Source organism: Haemaphysalis longicornis, unplaced genomic scaffold (assembly GCF_048455015.1).
Source record: "Haemaphysalis longicornis isolate Haplotype H1 unplaced genomic scaffold, Haemaphysalis longicornis Haplotype H1 scaffold_8, whole genome shotgun sequence".
Taxonomy (NCBI): Eukaryota; Metazoa; Arthropoda; class Arachnida; order Ixodida; family Ixodidae; genus Haemaphysalis; species Haemaphysalis longicornis.
The window spans coordinates 53970359-53990554 of record NW_027526445.1 but is presented as its reverse complement, the minus strand read 5'-3'; the positions used below and the strand labels follow the sequence as shown (position 1 = coordinate 53990554).

Below are 20196 nucleotides of genomic sequence, written 5' to 3'. Positions count from 1 at the left end.
TCCTCCCGCAAGATAAAGCGATGAGTATTAGCTGAGAAATCGTAAATCAAAAACCGCGCATTATCGTCGCGCCGCGTTTCCTCCTCTTTTCAACTGTTGACGGCGCGCGAGCACTCCCTCCCATGATGCTGCGCTAGTCAGCGGTGACGTACTTCCGCATTACGCTCCTCCGACTGCCGTCTGCTACGGGCAAGTTTTGTTGACACCATGAATTCCGCACTCCGCTCAAGGATGGATAAGCGAACGAAAAATCTGGCCGCATGTGTGCGGTGGCCTGGCCTTGCCCTTTCGCGGTGTGCGTTGCTGCAGTGCAGCACGTGACTTTTAATCGGTGGCGAACTCGCAGCGGCTCGGGGTGGATCGTGAGCTCGGTCCCTTTCATGCACCGCGCACTGTTTATCGAAAAAGCGCCGTATCAGATGTGGCCCCGCTGGTGCCGGGTCTTATTTTGCGGTGGTGGTAATTCCTAATTGCTGATGGAGCACTTCCTGAACGCTCGTGTAGCCATGTCGTCAGGCAGCGACTGCCCAGAGAAGGACACCCAGCTTGACACGGTCGCAACCGGCCCGTATAGGTCTTTTTGTTGTCGCCGGCTATCCACTCATTGTACAGTTCACGGAGCCGGTCCGCGCATGGCCTCCGGAGCGATCGTGAGCGAAGTTCCCGGACGAAGTCCACCACTTTGTTCTCCAACTCGGGGTGCACCGCTTGACGTCCACGGAACGATCGGTTTCGGGGGTTGCACGTGCACAGCTTAGCTTTCTGGCTCCGCCAGTACCGCACACTTTTCTCTGAAACGCCTAACTGGCGTTACGCCGCCATATTTCCATTCTGCTCGGTGACGCAATCACCGTCACCTTAAACGCCGCGGTGAACTGGCGTCGACTGCCGCCACTCATCTCGGAACAGAGACGTACAAAAATGTACGCACGCACGCATAATAGACGAGTAAAAGACGAAAAACTAGAGAAAAGCGAAATCAAATAAAGGCCTGATAGAGCGAGAGAGCAGTCCGACACGAATGGCGATTGGCGACGGACTACGCTTGCACATTGTTGCCAGACAACGATTTACATTCTGCCAATGACCGCTATATAAGACAAGGGGTGACTTTTGTGCAGATTTTTTTGGAAAAAAACTCGACCTACATTCCGGTTTATACGGTACATTGTATTTGCTAATATAGCAAACGTACCAGTGGTCATCAAAAGATTCCTCCCCATGGAGCAAAAACCCAGCCAAAAAGTACAGTCATTGACAATTGAAATTGGAAAGCGAAAATATGAAGCAGAACACGCAAAACTGAAAGGTACCGTTTGTGGAGGTCCAATAAGGGCGAGCTATTGGTGTATTTGCAAAGCAACATTTCAAAACTTTCTTGCGCTAATTAAGCCATGCGTCAATTTGGCTTGCATGGAAAGAAATCACTCTCTCCGTGTGTTCTGATTCACATTTTTGTGATCACGTTTCACGGGCCCATGACAGTACATCTGCAAATGCAAGTACCTGTAGATCGCTCCTTTCTCGCAAGACTCTCGCAAAGTCCCACCTGACATTATATCGGCATAGTCACAAAGGTGGGACAATGTTTTGGCCCAGACTGATAATTGAACTACCACTTTCTTTTATGTGAAAGTGATTGATTGATTGTAGGATCTAACGCACCGACGCAACGCAGGCAATGAGGCGCGCCGTAGTGGAGGGCTCCGGATTAATTTTAAACCACCTCGGGATCTTTAAAGTGCGCCAAAATCTCGTACACACGGGCGTTTTTGGTCTTCGCCGCCATCAGAAAAACGGCCTCGCGCTCAGCAGCGCAACACCTTAGCCACTGAGCTACCGCGGCAGGTTTTATGTGAAAGTATTTGTGTCCAATTGAACATCGCTCAACATCCAACTTTTGCAATGCGTGCAACGTTTCTGAATTTCACTGTGGGGTATGCATTGACCCTTGCGATTGAATTCGTGGCAGTCATTTTTCCCCATATCCATGCTGACATGTTGGCTGTATAGTGGAAGATACAGACAGTCAGTGGCATAATGCCTCAACCAGTGAATACAGTACCATATTTTCGCGCGTATAACCCGCGGCAAAATGCTAAAATTTCACTGGCGAAGTATGGGTGCGGATAGTACGCCGGGTCTTTCCTTTAGTGCAGCTTCACGGCAACGCGCGTTGTGCAGTGAAGCTGCACTGCACGTTGTGCCGTGAAGATGACCTTGTGTACAACAGTGAGGACTGCGGCTCCAGTGATAGCTCTAGCGAGAGCAGTGACACTGAGTGAATTAGGACTTTGCCTTGCGGACAGCGTATTCTACTTGCTATATATGCACTTTTTCTGTCTACATAGTATGTGATTTGTTGCTTGAGCAGTAGCTTTGGTGCAGCCTCTCGTGTATCGATTGTGCGGGCAATACGCAGGGATTTTTTGGTAGCATTTCGGCTGGCGTACCCGCAAATTCTCCCGCCATTTTTTCGCGGGGCTACCGTGGTTGCCAGACCAGGACTGCCCTCTGTTGATTAGCTCGCATCATCCGTAAAGACCGCAGATCTGTCAGCCCGCTCTGGATATACAAACCCCTGCGCGCTTGCGCCGCGGGCTCGGGCTCGAGCCCGGGTTTTTTTTTCCGCTTCCTCCCCATGGTTGCCAGACCAGGACTGCCCTCCCCTTTACGGACTGCCTTTACGGGCCCCATACGTTTGTAGTAACTCCCGTGGGGACGAAGCGAAAAAAAACCAGGCTCGAGCCCAAGCCCACGGCACGAGTGAGCAGGGGTTTGTAACCAGAACGAGCTTACAGATCCGCGGCCTTTACGGGCCCCATACGTTTGTAGCACCTCCCGTTGGGACGAAGCAAAAAAATAAACCCGGGCTCAAGCCCGAGCCCGCGCGGCGAGCACGCAGGGGTTTGTAGCCAGAGCGGGCTGACAGATCCGCTGCCTTTATGGATGATGCCAGCTAATCAAGAGAGGGCAGTCCTGGTCTGGCAACCATGGTAGCCCCGCGAAAAAATGGCGGGAGAATTTGCGGGTACGCCAGCCGAAATGCTACTGATTTTTTTTCTTTTCTGGCGGGCTGAAAGTAGGGGTGAGGATTACATGCAGGGGCAGGTTATACGCGCGAAAATACGGGACACACCAGAAACACCAACGAGAAAGCAGTCAGTGGAGATGCATCGATACCTGCGTCTCGTAGAAATACCCGGCAGGGAAGAGTGGCCTTAGGGAGCGATCTGCAATGGAAACACCCCGTGAATGAACGCCCACCACCCTGATGTATAGGTTTACACAAACTTTTCAAACCAAAAAAAAACATCCCCAAAAATGCCGCTGTGAGCACAACGAAACTGCAACGTCCCTCTGCTCAAACATCATAACCCTTACATCTTTAGAGGTTTTTATTTGCACTTACCAAGAAGCAGCTGCTTATTCAATTACCCGGGGGATACTGACAGACACACAAAAAGGTATCTTCGATGGTTGGGTCTGCTCGTGGCTTAAACCAAACGAAAATGCTGGGAGGAAAAATTTCCCACATTAATTGATGACTAAATGTCGTTCTCGGATAAGACGACTAGGATTACCATTACATGGATATACATGGATATGTCAAAAAAGCGCAAAACCTGTCCGCTCTACACGTCCTGGAAAACTCGCTGTTACACCAGGCACCGCAGCGCTCGCTGCTTTTGCTGTGATGGCTCATTTGGATACGTTAAAGGCTGGACAAAGGAAGAGATATCTACAGAGCGAATCTTACCTTTTGGTATTTGCTAATTCCATGACTTGGGGTAGCAAAAAAGAGCGGTCAATTTCGTGTAGGAATTCAGTGCAAAATAATTTAAAACGACGCGCTGGGCGCTTTTTCTCCCCCACTGAAACGCACTTATCAAAAAATATTGACCCGTTTGATGCCCCAAAGTTACTGTATACTGTATATTGCAGGCTGGTAGAGCAATTTAGACTACCCGGGGATCTTTAAAGGTGCGTCCAAATGTCGCCCACAGAAGTTTTTACTTTTCGTCTACGCCAGAAAAACGGGCACTAGGTGTGGCGATCAAACCTGCATTCTTGCAGTCAGCAGCCGAGCAGCTCTAGAGGGTCACATTTGTCATGTATTTACACTCTGAAGGTGTACGACCTTTGTTTTAAGCAAATTATAAAACGCAACGAGTATGCAAATTTCCCGTGTGGGCCTTCGCCTCTGCGCAGTGCAGCAATCTTGCGGCCAGACTGTCCCTACACAGTTGCAGCGAGGCAAGGGCAAAGTAGACGCTTCACGCCTGCTGCAGGTCCTCAAGGGCGTGCCATTTTGTTTGCTCAGCCTTGCACTCTATTTGCACTACCAGCAGCAGCAGCAGTGTTGTGGCATTTGTGTGCATACCCATCCTCACGTAACAACAAAGAGAGTGTGATGGTGTTCGTGAGCGTCGGCAGGGGGGTGCAAGAGCGGCGCTTGCCCCCTGCCCCCCCTCGCCTCTCCCAACCCCCCCAATACGTGTTTGCCCCCCCTCATGACAAAATCCTGCCAATGCCCATGATGGTGTTGTGACTGATCTGAAAGGAAACATGCGTGAGAAGTCGCGAAGTTGATAGTGTGTGAAAGAGAACAGCCCCGAATGGCGTTGACCCCACATTATCAGGAGCGGATGGTTGAACTGTTTCGTCATGAACCGGTAACCTTTAGTTATGTTTTAGGTTCAGTTCCGGTTCGGGTCCGGCTTGCGTTCTGACAAAAATACCGGTTTCGGTTCCAGTTTTTGGTCCGGTTCGGTTCCTGTTCAACACCCTGCCAACAACTAAGAGTTACAGTGATTTTCTGTAACCATGACCCCTTTGCAGATGCATTGACAGCGGACAGGAATTCTGTAATGTTCACAAACTTACCGCGGACTAACTAATTACAGAAAGTAAATGAAATTTGGTGTTATTTCATTTACACTTCATTTCATTTCAATAGTAAATCAAATTCCACTCTGCCACGTGCTATCCGCTTGTGAAACAACTTTCCCGATACCATCGCGTCGCTCACTAACCCGGAAATATTCCGTCATCACTTGCAGATCCATTTTTCAATTTAAACATACATGGTAGCATTTGCTTCCATGAGCACGTTATCTTTTTTTACAACAGACATGAAGCCCCCCCCCCCCCCCCCCCCCCTTTTTCCCCAAGTTTTCGCATTGTGTTTTACTTGATGTTATTATTCCTTGTATAAATTCTCTGGACGTTGTGATAATGTGGTTATTATGTTTTTTGTTTTGCACTACTTACATGACTTGTTGACGTATGTATCATGACATATGACTAGTTATTGTACAACTTTCACCCGTTATTTTGTTATAATTTCCACCACAAGCCCCCTCACCCATGCCCTGCTGAGCCTGTAAGGTATTTTGAATAAATAAATACGTAATGTTTGAGTCGTGTTAGCGACCATTCGTCATGCACCTAATTTGTTTCAAGGTAGTTTTGATAAGAGAAGAGTCACCCCCATTTTCTGTAACCCTACTCCTTCCGAGAAAACTTCTGTTATACAACGATGTGTCTACGCACACTGCGTGGGGAAAGCGAGACATTCACAGCTTTGCGGTAAAAACCACACGAAAAAATTGAGCAGTCTGCAAGCACACACCAATGACTCGACTTGTGAGAATTTCCTTCTCTGTGGGGCCCAGTTCCCGCCGCAGGAAGTTTGTCGGTATCCGGCCGGCAGCCGCAGCCTTTTGCCGGTAGTCCACCTGAAAGGCAAGAGGAACACCAATCGGGCTCCTTCCAGCACGCAACTGCAGCATCACAATGCCTCAAAGAAAGAAAGAAAGAAAGAAAGAGAGAAAGAGAGAGAGAGAGAGAGAGAGAGAATAGTCTTTAATGATACTGGTGAGGTTAGCCTGGCCAAGGCGCCTAGCTTGCTACACCAGATGTATGAAAAAATGAAATCGATGAAGAGATGATGACAATGACTGGGATGAAGATGATGCGCTCGTTAATAGAGTCCTGTTTAAAGAGTCTGATCAAGTCCTGTGCTTCGCAGGAAAGACAATAGAGCTTTTGTCGCTCGAGGTGCTCGTTTAGAGTTCGACCAAGGGCCTAGCACGTCACTTAGAGTTAGTCCTCTAGAGAGCGGAAAACCCAAGGACACTAAAAGGGACGTTCTAGCTGGGCAACCATGCAAATCAGCGATGCAGAGAGCAGCAAACTTGTGCGGTCACTCTCTCAATTGTCGCAAAGATGACACAAAGGAGAGTTGAGGAATACGAGATCAGATGTAGTATCTGTCGATGCAGGCTACGTTCTTAGCCCTCACATTATAAATATCACGCCTGTGCTTTCTTTTAAAATTGTTCCGTAAACAAAAGTGTTTCTGCCAGTTCTGCTCTGCCAATAGACAACACGAGAATTGCAGTGTGCATTACAAGCAAACCAGTGCGTGAGGGGGTTGCTGTGTGGTAGCTATCACGTTACTTGCGGTGCTCAAGCCGCAGCAATAACTTTTGTTACCATTACAATAAACTTGACAATGAGAGGGGCCCTGACACCTTTGGCAAGAAGACCAGCAAAGAGCGAGCTTCCATGTTAAGCTGCACATTGAGGGGGCACATGGGTCTTTAAGACCAAAAAATTGACCCAAAAAGGAATTGTTTAGCTACCACTTTTCCGTCAGTTTGCAGTTTTTTCTCCAACAATTTGGTACATGAACAGTACGAGGTGTTAATAAAAGCCATACAGGTGCTATTTCGATGTAAAAAAGTACAATTTTTTTTTTAATTTTCTCCTTTTTCGTCGCGAGTGGTATTGCAGTGATACGAAATTTTCCAGAGGTACACCCCAGCATGTAGAGCAGCTAGAAAGATCATTTCTTTTGCAGCGTAAAGCTGAGTGTTTAAACCATCCAATAAGGGAAGCAGACTTCACATTTTTTCATTTCTGATTTCATTGATTGATTGATTGTAGGGTTTGACGCGCCGATGCGACACAGGCGATGAGGCGCGCCGTAGTGGAGGGCTCCAGATCAATTTTGACCAACAGGGGATCTTTAACGTGCGCCGAAATCTCGTACACACGGGCGTTTTTGCTTTTTGCCTTCACCTGAAAAGCAGCCGAGAATCTAACCCGTGTCCTCGTGCAAAGAGCACGCCTTAGCCACTGAGCCACTGCGGCAGGCACATTATGCATTTCAGTAGTTGTTTAATTAGCATCATTTTTAATTGGTTAGCGGGAGTACTTTAAACCTAGAAATTAGAATTGATGTAAACTTGTATGTGATCGCAAAACAAGAAAACCCTTCCCTTTCCCGCTCACCTCTCATGCTGTTCCTCTCCCATCGCGCTCCCCCAAAGATAAACACGCTAGAGGTTTGTTCAAGTCAATTTAAATTTACCGCGTTCCACTGCTCCAAGTCAAGTTCCTCTACGCCAGCGCTGCCGTAGGGTGGAGACGAGCACGAATCGAGACGCCCAACTTTAGCGTTTATAGAACCACGTTGCCCTACTCCACGTACGTTCCAAGCAGAACGTGGAACCTATCTAGTGGACCCTTTCATAACTGTTGCCGCTTGATTTCTTAAAATGCCGCCAGGAGCTATAGTGGCGCGAGTGACAGCAGGTGACGGAGTGAATTTTTTTTCTTCAGTGGACATAGCATTTCATCTGCTATCGCAAAAATCAAGCCTCCATAAAAGAAATTTCAAATAACCCCTGTGTATTGATTTTCTGCCTCACATCTGCGTAATGTTTTGTTCTTCTTCAACAATTGTTGACAAGCATGCACATTGCCATCAGACTTTGGCATGCTAAGTGTCGATGTATCCCAGTGAAGTTCTTCCAGTGAAGGCTGGGAGATATTTCTTCTGACCTTTATACAAAAAATAACATCGGTGCGGTATGAACCGCCCCCGCTCTGTCGCTAAGCGAATCGCACTGCTTCTCGCAAAATTCACTTCGTTTATCTATACACACTCACAAATCACAAAATATAGCTCTTGGTGGTTTCCAAGTAGTTACTCTAGTGCAAGAAAGATAACATTTGCAGACCAGAAATTTTTTCTTGCTTGATCATAGCTCACAAAAATGCAAAAATTTCAAAAATAGACCAGAAAAACCAAAGGATACTGCTTGTCTTGCAACGTGTTTCCATTCAACAGCAACGCTACAAAAGTGCATGTGGAATGCCCTGCTGTGGTCGGTAGGTGTAGTTAGGGACCCGAACGCAAAGACGCGGGCTTTGTCACGAAGCAGCAGTGCTGCGAGTGTCAAATAGAAAGTGGGACGTATATGTCCCGCTGTTCCACAAAGGGTTAAATTATCGATAATTAAATTGAAGTTTGCGGTAAATCTGTTATCATTGTTATCAGGACGAAACAGCCTTTTTAATGGACCAAACGTGCATTCCGTATACAAGGCCCCTTTAAAAGACAGCCGCGTTACGCACCACCAGTGGTAGGAACGACGCCGACGTGGAGGGCTTATGCTTGCTGACCACGGTGACCATGACCGACGTGTCGCCGATCTGTGCAACCGCTGCGCCGTCGGCGAACTTGGCCAGACGTCCAGACGACAACCTGAGCGTCTGGCTGGAAAGACAAATCGAATAAGAACAGTGAAGGTTTGCAATGCCTCTTTTAACCAAAATAAGGTGAAGTTTGCTCCCCGGACCTCGACTCTACACTGAAGCTCGCACTTTTCCTATCTTGGACACCAACTTGAGCTAGAAGAAACTGCTTCTACCCCCTTCTTCTAGCAACCAGTCGCCTCTAACTTTTTGCTAGTGACTATATTCCAACAACAACAACAATAGAAATCTGCAGAGGGGGATACGCCGATTTTGAAGAAGGGTCTAGGAAAATTGGCAAAATTCAGACCAGCCGTAACATACCGAGCCTCTCACTGCCCGTCCTTACGCGTCCAAAGTGTACGCACCGCCATTTTGACATGAAGCAACTCCAGTGTACATTGTGCCCCGACCCGGGTTCTCCCCTGGGCATTGTATTCCTTAACGATTTTACTTTACAGAGGTACTACCAGACTCGAGAGGTCACCTAACGACTGCACCGTGACCAACATCAAGTCTCGCGCGAACAGCAGCGATCGGCAAGGCGTTAATTGAGTCCAGTAACGTGCGAGTAAGATGAACTCGTCATTTGAGCTGGCTACCACGCGAATTGCAAAACAGCACTATAGCGATACGGAAAAGAATTCGCCTGCCGTTAGCCATGTCAGCGTGCTGTCTGTTTTAACCAAGCGCTCGCCTGCCGTTAGCCATGTTAGCGAGCTGTCTGTTTTAACCAAGCGCAGATCGAAGCTGCAGAGAGGTCGCACTCACTCGTTGGAGAGCTGCACCTGGGTTTCGTGCTCGCCCAGCGCTGGCGCCCCGTGAGCGTGCCTTACGATGCCGGACCTGCCGAGCCCGCAGTGCCGTCTTCTGCCCCCGCAGGCCAAGACGCACCCGGCGGCTCGAGACCGGCACAGGCGTTGCGAGATGGACTTCATGTACGCGGCGGGCACTTCCATGCTCAGGCAGCAGCGTTCCTGGGCGCCGCCATGTGCGTCGCTCGCGTGCTTTGGCTTGTTTTGCTTGGAACTTTGAGCACGTGCAAATTATCCTGCTTGGCGACGCTGCATGCTGCTTACTTTAATGTGACTTTAAAAAACCTTTGAAATAGCTGTTAGCAACAAATAAACAATTGCTGGGTTTAAAAAAAGAAGCGACTGCATTGTAATAAAATTATTATTTTATTTTTAGCGTAGCATAACATTGAGAATGTAGTCTGCTTGTGAAGCACCTGCCCTTCAGGGGAGGAATTAGCCGACCGTTTCGGCGGGTGAGGATGAGCGCTAGGCGGATGTGACGTCACGTTTGTTCCCAGCGCTCCCGAGCGGTATGTTTACATTTTTCCGAGTGCTGCCTACACGGCGTGCGCGCAGATTCAAGTAGCCTCGTTGGACTTTTGCTGTCAACGCAAGTGTGAATGGTTGTCGCCCTGTCAATCGTCGTTCAACAGCTCCAGCGTCTTCTGGCTCTACGGCTTTGCAATCAGCTGTGGGCGTTCAACTATCCACCATCGGCCGACTCAGGTGAGCGCTCAATTTTGGCGGGTTTGCAATCAGTTCGCATACCTCCTACTGAAAGGCGCGTTCTCACCGTCTTGCGTCATTGTCACTGTTTATGCTGCTCTGTTAGCCTCTGTCGGCGATCGCGAGCTGTTGATGGTTTGTTGCACGGCGCGGAAACTCGCTCGCATGCAAACCCGTCTCGCCCATGGCGTTTCTGTCTCTTCTTTACTGTGGCGCCATTAAAATCACTTGTTAGCCTCGACGCTTTTTCTAGACAACGTGCCTTGTGCTAACCGTGTTGTAACGAAAATGAACTTGCAGTACGATCTATTGGTGAAGTTAGGAGCGTGACAGGACGCTCTTGGGAAGGTTTTCGTGTGTGCGTGTGGTTAGTGAGGGCGTTGTAACACACTTCTTTAGCTTGTTGCCCTCGTTACTGCATCCAGCACTTTTGCTTGCCAGGAGTGCCTGCCAAGGGATGCTTACTTCGTTATGTGTTTTCATCTTTAATAGTGAGGCCAGTCGGCGTTCAATAACCGATGGAAATTCAGCGGGAACGACCCGGATAACGCAGGGCGGGCAAGAGCACTGCTTGTGTGGTCTTCTCTGTCGTTTGACCTTTTTTTTACTCATCCTAGACTGTTTATTTACTGCTGCCTCAACGGTGTTTCATTCCTCATGCTCCATTTCTTTCTCTTGCAGCATCTCTTGACTGCAGTCACGGTGCCCCTAGCCTGTCTGCAGCACTCATCCTGCCATTCCAGTGGGAACTGATGTGTGCAGGCCACTTGTCACAACCAAACGGGTTCCAGACCTTGCCTGGCTTGTAATTGATGGTATACTTTAGATCCACCAGTGCGTTCTCACTCTGTGTACATTTCAAGCGAGGGTTTACAGTAACACGGTAGTTGATAGCCATGAAGACAGCAGCATGTGTACTAGAAATCAAACTCAATTATTTAGGCCAATGTCAAGACCACCCTGGTCTACGCATCCATTCCAGCCTGACATTTTCAAGCACAAGTCTTTCAGTAAGTTGTGAAACAATGAAGAGGTAGGGATAGCTTATGCACTGCTTATTTACTACGTTTATTTTTTTACTGTTGAAAATGTATGGACGATGCTATATGTACCACCTAGTGAAGTCCCACCAGAAATTGTTATATGCACTACCGATATAGCGCAATCTATGAGGCAGGCTGGCATGACCTTCGTGCAAACAGCATCGTACGTGGTTTCCGTCACGACAAAGTTTGCACTGTAGTCTTGGATGTGTAATGGGTTATGGCTGACCACAGGGCCATTTACGGCGCCTTTCACATTCCAGTGGAGGCAGGCACAGAAATTACGTGGTCGGCCAGGACACAATACATGGTGTTGGTCAACACCGTAGATATACCGTGCCTCGGCTGCCCGCATCATTTTTTTTTTTTTTTTTACTTTGGAGTTTTGCGTAAGCAAGTATGTATCTAGTGCCCCTATGGTGTCTATCCTTGGGTTTTGTAAACCCTCTAAATAATATCACACGGTAGCTTTATTCATCCTAATGAGATTTCTGAGGTGCCAGTTTGCTCAGATCTCTCATGATCTCCTGTGGCTGCAGGGATGTACAATGTCTGGGGTTCGATTCCTGGCTGCCGAGGCTGCATTGAATTTATAAAGCCAAAAAAATTACCTTTTGTACGCGATGTCTTGGTTTACACTGAAGATCCTCGAGTGAGAGGTCTACTATGCTGCCCTGTGCCTCATAGTGCGAAGTGCCTTCAGTTTTACTCGATTATGCAGCAGTTAATTAATGCGTGCTCATGTAAACTCGAGTGCAAACGGGAGGAGGGGCGCCTACCTTGCCTTGAGCTGCTAGACTAAGTTGGCTTTTTCACACGACGTCTAAGCTGTGCGAGAAAGCCATACAAGGCTAAGAATGTTGTAAGATACGCCTTTTATGTGAAGCAGTTCATCCATAGCGTTTTAAAAAAAAAAGCTTAAAGGAGCCATGAAGACAAAACACAAGTTTGTGTTATTCGAAAGATTTCGTATTTATAGTGCCCCCAGTGCTTTTCCGAATGCAAACGGTGCTTTATTCATTGAGAAATAATTAATGCAAGTTAAAATTTTGATTTTCCCGCTAAATGCGTTTTCGTGGTCTGCAGTGACATCACAGGGCCTTGTTTACGGTTAGTGAACCTAGATGGCACCACCACACTGTGGCAAGCCATTTTCTGTCCTTGGTTTGTTTGTGAACGTATTTGTACCTGGCTTGTTTTGTTCATGGAGACAATCGTTTCGTGAAACATGGTGCTCCCTTGACAAATACGGTCATGCAAGACATCATCGCTTGCGTCAATCGGCCAGTGTCGTCTGAAACAACCCCAAAGCCCTACAGTCCTGTGCAGCTAAACCAAGCATAGTGCAACAGCAGTACGCATCGGTACTTCTATGTTTATGTGTGCTTTCGTAACCTCCACTGTTTGTCCCACCATTCTTAGTGCTTTAAAAAGAATGTGCCCTGTTTGGCAAGCTTATAAGCTCTGCCTAATTTGCGTTTGCCTTTGCCGCCCTCCGCCAATCGCAGAGCTGTCTGGTATGACATCATAGGTTCTGTTGCGAGAAATGAGCTAGTGGGTCGCATGGCCATTCCCTTTTTTCCTAATTATGTAGCTTATTTGAGCAAAGTTTACAGTAAAAGTGGTGTCAGTATGATTCTAACGAGACAATATTTTGAATGAACCAAACTTGTGTTTTCTCTTCATGGCTCCTTTAAGGCACATTATTTTGCAATGCGATCATTAAACGTTTTACACCCTCCTACCACCCTGATTTTATTGTTAATAAAGGCGCTTTCTATTGTAGACACAGGAAAATGAAGCAGGAAGACTTATATAGCTATTTTTTTCAGCTGCACAGTGTCCCAGGCTATGCACCTGACGCAATGCTGTTTCTTCATCACGGTTTGCATTGTGCTTTGAAACAGTTTGTTACCAAGATACAAAGACTCAGTTGGAAATTTCATGTCAGGAATGATACAAAAAGATCATCTGTGGAAGCAATGCCCATCTTATTCTTGTCATTTTGTAGTTTATGAGAGCTGCTGCATCCAAGCATTGTATGGTATATTTATGAACTAGAAAATACATGAAAAAGGCAGTCTAAGCTGGAGGAAAACTGTCGTGTAGCATTTGCATTTAATTTAAATAGTGGCATGTTGCCCAACTGCTGGGCAACCGCTATTAATTTTATGCCATGTGAACTCTTAGGCAGTTACATGTTGATAAAAGAATTACGTGCTATCTTCATTCGTTCACTGCAACTCGTTTGTGCTCATGGGGAGCATTCGGAGTGTGACGCTTAGCATGACAAAAATCAGAACACGCCTAATCAGTTGTACTCAAGATATACCTGATCAGGACGCATCTACTTCTGAATGCTTAAATACCTGGTCATATATGAAAAAAAACGGCCAACTTAACAAGCTGAAGGAAAAGAAGCAGCCCCACCCCTTCACCATAAAATAAAAAGAATGTTTGCAGGTAATTAAAAATATGCCTGCATGCAAAAGGTCCAAGGGAGGCTGTTGTTTCTTCTTTCAAGAATACATCAATACTGTTATTGTTTTACAATATAAAGTGAATTTTTTTACACTACTTCCTCGGCTTCAGTTGGTGGTGTCCTTTCTGGGTGACCTATGAGACCAAAGGTACAATGTAATTAACAGTATGGCTATGCTGCTTGTAAACATGATACTGAAAGAGCACAAAAATATGCATGGCAAAACTCAGGACTTTTGTTGTGTTGTTTTTCATTTATAGTTTTTGTTTCGTCCTATGGCACGATTCAATTCTCGAAACCAGCTTTCCTGCGAAACTTATTGAGCACATTTTTCATACCAGGCAGTATTATGTGCAATGGCTGCACAACACTTTCTGCCTGCATATAAATGTGGCTAAAAAATGTCTTTGTTATTTTGAAGCAGGCAGTTTTCATTGCCAGTCAGACAAAATGGGGCCAGATGCCATCTGTGCAGAACCGCATGTGACCGCACCATGGGAAGTGTTGTCCAGTTTTTTGCAAATCACTTGTTAGCCCTACGGGAACCACAGCACGTGTAGTGACTGCCATAATCTTTGTCTTAGCCTTATAAATTGACGTGAACCTTTCTCGTCCTTATTTAAAGCAGATTTCCTTTTTTATTGTTTGAACCCTTTTTACAGTAAGCACTATTTTTTTGTAGAGAAAAGGAACTGCCACCTAAAGAAAACCACTTCTGTTTCGAAAATGATATGCTCAAGATTAGTATCATACTACACAATGAGAGCATATAAATGTTAAAATGTAAAAAATTAGCCATATACACAAATAACTTATAAACTGTGCCTCTGGGCAGATTGGTTTTCAATACATAAACAAAGGAGTGCTAGAAAGAATGGCCTGTTTCACTACAACCTAAAATGATGTTTTGGCTCTGAGGAAGATTAAGTACACTATTTATATGGTGCTAGGAAATGTCCAAGCAGCATTCCTGACTCGCCCCGTCTTTCTCCGAGCTTTACTGACAGTTTCTCTCTTGTTGATTGAAGGAAGAAGTGAAACGCGCTGAAAGCACCAAATCTGCATTCGCACCGTTCAGTTGCATGGTCTGGTTCATTAACAAGGATCCACACGACATACAGACATGCTCGCACGTCAGGTTAGAGTTGTGTATCGAGAAAGTCTGGGCGAGCTAGAGAAGCTGGTGAAGGAAATATAAGCTCGCCAGTCGACGCAGGTGTTGTACTTAAACATCAGTAAAGCAAGCATTATGGGCCAAACCAACGAGGCCCGAAATAGCTACCTTCATACTGGGCAAGTGTTCGAGCCACTGTGGTGGGTTGACGCCGCGATCAGGAAGTTGCCCCGCCAGCTTGACAGCCCTGGCGCAAATTGTGTGTCAGTCCAGCCCACAATCGAAGACTTCCACGTTATTATCGTGATTTGTGGCAGCCAGATTGGTGGGATCAGCCCATGGATGATCGGTCGGAAGCAGTGACAAGCAGCCATGTTGTCCCTCTGAACGCTTGAAAGTACATGTAAACATATAAAAAAGTGTTTCTGACTGCACCTAGATAATGCTGTATCGGTGTTGGGTATAGCAAAATCCGGTGGGACTTCACTACGTAGTACATATAGCATCGTCCAAAATTTATAATAGGTTACATCAATACTTTTTCACACTTATAGGTTTTGATCATGGAGTATCCACAAGCTCGAACCCACACATTGAAAACTGGGAACTTTTTACTGCTAAGCAGTATATGTCTAACCCCCCCAGTTTTCATTCCGGTGTCAACGATTTACTCGGCGCTGCTCCGGGGCTCCTCCTCACCACCGCTCGCCCCTCTTTCACATCTATTTCCCCCTCGCCTCCGCCGATACCCATTTGGCAAGTTACGCAGTCAGCAGCTAACGGCGGTAGTGCGGTTATCAGATGATTGCGAAAAATAAACTGAAGCACCGATGGGCGTAAAAATGCACTGATGATTACTACACTCCCTAATATGAAATATGTGCGCAGCGCGAGCTGCAGTCTTTTCGGTCATGGCGCATTTCTGCTGAGTCTCAGGAAGTGTTCGTGTTATCAGTGAACGTGCGGCGGCCGTGGGTTACTCTGCTGCTACCTCGTAGTGCGTCGCCGCCGCCGGCCAGCATGTTGCAAATCGTTTTCGAACCTCCCGCGCAATAGTCACATGGTTCGGATTAGCCCCACACAATTGAGCAGCAAGCATGTTGTTGCACATGGTGTTTGAACCACCCGCGCAAACGTCATGTGGTTTGGATTAGCAGAGAATGGAACAGCGTCTGGGGAAAGTATCAGGGGGAGGGCACTCCTTGGTGGCGGTGCATAAGACGTGTGAGGGAAAGGCAGTGAGAGAGGTGACGCCATAGCCGCACGTGTCGTACTCCCCTTCAGCCTTCGCCAGACACTCCTCTCCGTTTTCTTCCTTTCGTCCCTGCTGTGTTCGCTCACTCGGATACGTGGACAAAAACAGACGCCGCTCTCGCGAAGCCCAGGTAGGGGTTACCAAAGGGCAGCCCCCTAAAACGACCAAAACTCACCGTCACTGTTGACGCTCAAATTCACTTCGCCAAATAGCTGCGAATCCCTGCGGGTAGAAGAGAACCTTCCCCTGTGGGAATGCCGGCTTGAGCCCATATTTCTTTTTGAGCTTGGAAGGCCTTCCGAGCGACATTTTTGCCAGTGTCTTTCACGCCTAAGTATGCGCCATCATCGGTGGCCGGTTTATGCGTGCACAGTTTGCGGGTAAAAAAGGGGGGTGTGCACGCACAGCTAGGCTTCTTGCCGCTGCTACTGAAATGCCGGTGGCGCTGGTGCGAGATTTAGATGTCAAAATTACATGGCTCAATGCAGTTAGTTGGCTGTCCTCCTTAAAGGGGTCCTGAAATGCCTTCCGCCGATGCATGGATGTACATGTAACCAAATAAAGCAATGTATTAGCAATCTCCTCCTGCAAGAATTTTGTTAAAGCGATGAGTATTAGCTGAGAAATCGTAAATCGAAAACCGCGCATTATCGTCGCGCCGTATTTCCTCCTCCTTTCAACTGTTTCTTCTCTGTTGGCCTCCCCTCCCATGATGCTTCGCTCCTCAGCGGTGACGTACTTCCGCTATTGCGCTCCCACAGACTGCCGTCTGCTACGGACCAGCTCTTTCGGCTTTTTCGTCTTTGTTGACACCATGGACACTCCTCTAAAGGCTGGAAAAGCGAACGAAAGACCTGGCCGCATGTGTGCGGCCTGGCCTTGCTCTTTCGCGGTGTACGTAGCTGCAGTTGGTATCGGCGCGAACTCGCAGCCGCGCAGGGAGAATCGTGCGCTCGTTCATTTTGGTGCACCGCGCACTGTTTATCCAAAAAGCGCGGTCTCAGATGTGGGCCCGCTGGTGCCGGGTTTTATTTTGCGGCGGTTGTAATTCCTACTACCGGCGGCATGTGAAAAAAAGACATTTTAAACCGACACAGAATCCGTGCACAAAACGCGCCGGATCGGATTGCTTTATCAGTGGCGATGAACGGGAAGGCGCAGAGCAAACCAACGCCGCACTCGAGCAGCGAGCATCCGTGTTCTGCCAAGCTGCACCCGTGTGTTGCATTTTGTTTGAACTTGTTTTGATAGTCGTAAAATGTTCAGGCACTCCGGCACTCCGCTAGCAGATCAGCCGCCGAGTCATTTCGGAAAACATTTAACAGATGGCGCCGTATGCATTAGCATGTCGCAACGCAAAACTGATGAGACGTTCTACCGGTTCTACTAAGACTCCCCTCGCGATGTTTACGTAGCGGGACGCAAAAATTTAGCGTTTAGCGTATGCAAAGGCCCAAACGCTGTACTAAAACTCTCTATTAGCAGCAAAATAGCGTGCGTACGTGAGGCTGCTTGCGTTTACAAAACTGCACGCCGAGCGCTTACGTTTCAAACCTAGTGACATCGTTTAAATACACTCGCAAGCACAGTGTAACGTAGTCACATATCAACCGTATGCTCAGGCGACAAGCAAGAGCTTATTTTATGTGGGACGGAGATTGCGCATAAAGGCCCGTTCGCACTTGCGACGAAAGCGAGCGAAAGCGATGGGAATTTCGTCGCTTTGTCGCGCGACGATCGTGTTTGTCGAATTGTCGGGAGAAATTTTCGTCGCGCGACAGAATTCCCGTCGCTTTCGCTCGCTTTCGTCGCAAGCGGGATTGGAAAGTTCTGCCCCTGCCGTCTGCTACGCAGCGCGGAGGCAACCGCGCGATCTGCTCGGGCCGGACGAACGCGCACACTCCCGCACGGCAGTGCCCCAAGCGGCAGCCGGCCGCGTACATCGCTCCCGGCGCTCGCCTGGGGCCCGCCCTCGGCACACTAGCAACACTAGCCAGTGTATTTCAGGCACAATAATGGAGGAAAGATCTTTTGCTTCCGATGAACCAAGTTCTTTGCCCCTGTGTTTTTAAATACGTGAAGTGGTTAGCACGTCGCCCTCACGCAGCTCTGTATCGTCGTAGCATCGCTGACTGTCCGAACGAAGCTTGCAGCTAAGCCAATGCAGCGACCAAAGCTGTGTGTGTGTGTGTGCATCACCTCCTGTGTGTAGCGTTCGTTTCGCGATGAAATGCCACGTTGTACTTCTGCGGGTGGATAGTGCTTCCCATGGTCTGGATTATCTTTCTCGAACGACGGACGACTCAACCTCGCATGGGGTATGTGTAGTGTGCCTGGCTAAAAGCCTTCTCGCTTGCGTGCCAGAGTTCAGTGACTTGCTGTTCGTCCCCGCAAACAAGGCGCGAGGCGAGTGCCGAATTTACGACGGGCAGGAGGAAGCAACCGATCGTCTGTCAATCGCGGTTCAGACTTGCAGCACGTTGTGTTCGTTCGAAACGCATCTCTGGTTTGTTTTGAAGTTGAATAAAATGTATCCGTCAAACCCAGGCATTCGGCTCAGGGCATTATCTGCGATTGCACGAAAGAAGTGCCACGGGGCTTCAACGCTTTCTTTAGGGAACGTACTCTGGTAAGAGAATATCCATGTCGTGTTATGGCCGTGTTGCATTCAATACGAACGGTTAAGCGTGTGTTTACATTTGTTTCGTTTGTCGTAAAATGTCCAAGCACTCCACTCCGCTGGCAGATCAGCCGGCGAGCCGACGCTGAGCAGACGACTCATCTCTTTGCCGGAAGTGCGTGAAAAAGCCGCCCAATAGCAGGATGTCTAGCTCATGACGAACATATGGGAATCGATGATGTAGACATGTGAAGATGGCGGCGTCCAAAAACATGAAGGGAAGGGTGAGAAAAAAGCGACAAACTTTGCAACAAAAGTGTGAGCTTTCTGTTGCGCGTAAAAGAGTAATACTTGGCACAGCTGACGTTGACGACCCAATCTAACGATTGCGCTAGTTCATTTAGTGTGCTCAAAATGCCTTTCAGGGCCCCTTTAATCAAGCGGTTCGGGTGGGGGTTGATGTGTTACACATACATCTTACACACACAGGAAGATCCATACGAGTGGGAAGGAAAACGTACAGCCACATCTTTGTCCTGGAGAATAGAGCTCAAGGGCTTTCAGGTTTTAAATCGTTATGTGACGGATGCATGCCGTTTGTTTGGAGGACAAAGAGCAACAATTCAAGCGTTGGCCCGATCACAAGCGCCAATGGGCACAAAAACAACAGAAAGCTGCTGGCGGCGCCGTTACCGCACCAAGTTCACCTCGTCGAGTAGCGACAAATCCCTCCTGGATGAACAGCAACTTGCCCGCTTGGAACGCCAGCGTGAGCCAATATCACTTCATAGGGCTATCAGGGGATATTTTCGACGGCGTCTGTCACTTTTAAGCACGTGCACATGTCTGGCTGCCGGTTTACGCGTGCGCAGGTTTGTAGTGAAGAATAGTGGGAGGGAGGAGGGGGGCGGGCACGTGCAGCCATGGGTTTCTTGCCTGCCCTGATGGATTGAATGTCCGTTGTGCTGGTGTGAGGTTTAAACGCGGACGTTAAACGGCCCAATGGACTCTGTCCGGAGCCCTTAGTGGTACAGCGGATTGGGTTTGTATGTTAAGCTATGTTCAGACTACCGACGCAAAAGACGCATCGTGATCTGTGGACGGAAAAAATGGCATGTCACGCAGTTCGTTTGGCTGAGACGTGAAATGACGTGATTCTTTAAAGTTTTTACGACAGTTGTGGCGACAGTCTGAACCCGGCGTTACACAAAGAGTAAGATGGTTACGACGCGGGAGGGACACAGGTAGGGCCATGTTTATCTGCAAGAACAAAGCTTGGATCCTTCAGAGGTTCATTCAGCTAATTGGCTAGGAAGGATGCTCCATCGCAAATTACGACAAACGTGTTTTGTTTCGTGCACTCCGTGGACTGCGTCCAGCTTTGCAGGCCATCCTTCACACAGTGGACGGGCACTCATTTTTTAATTGAAATTCAGTGCAGATGAGGTCGACAGAAAACAAAAGGACTATGCTGCACTTCAAAATAATTAACTCGGAATAAAGCTTCTTCCCACCACAATGAAGCATGTAAAGTTGAGCAGCTTCATGCGGCAAAAATGGTTTAATGTACCAAGTAATTCGGAGTACGAGGAACTGCCTACAAGAAACA

General features: G+C 47.8%; 1 protein-coding gene across 1 annotated transcript in view; it reads right to left on the bottom strand.

Annotated features, from left to right (window-relative positions):
• The window catches only part of Pnpase (polyribonucleotide nucleotidyltransferase 1), a 71991-nt gene extending 62405 nt beyond the window's left edge, over positions 1-9586 (bottom strand). Inside the window, exons 1-4 of the mRNA XM_077681717.1 lie at positions 9322-9586; positions 8431-8572; positions 5636-5741; positions 3184-3233 (exon numbers count right to left, since the gene is read on the bottom strand). Of these exons, the coding sequence (XP_077537843.1) occupies positions 3184-3233; positions 5636-5741; positions 8431-8572; positions 9322-9509 (486 nt within the window). The 5' untranslated portion in view covers positions 9510-9586. The remainder of the gene's footprint in view (positions 1-3183; positions 3234-5635; positions 5742-8430; positions 8573-9321) is intronic.
• Between the last annotated feature and the right edge of the window lie 10610 nt (positions 9587-20196).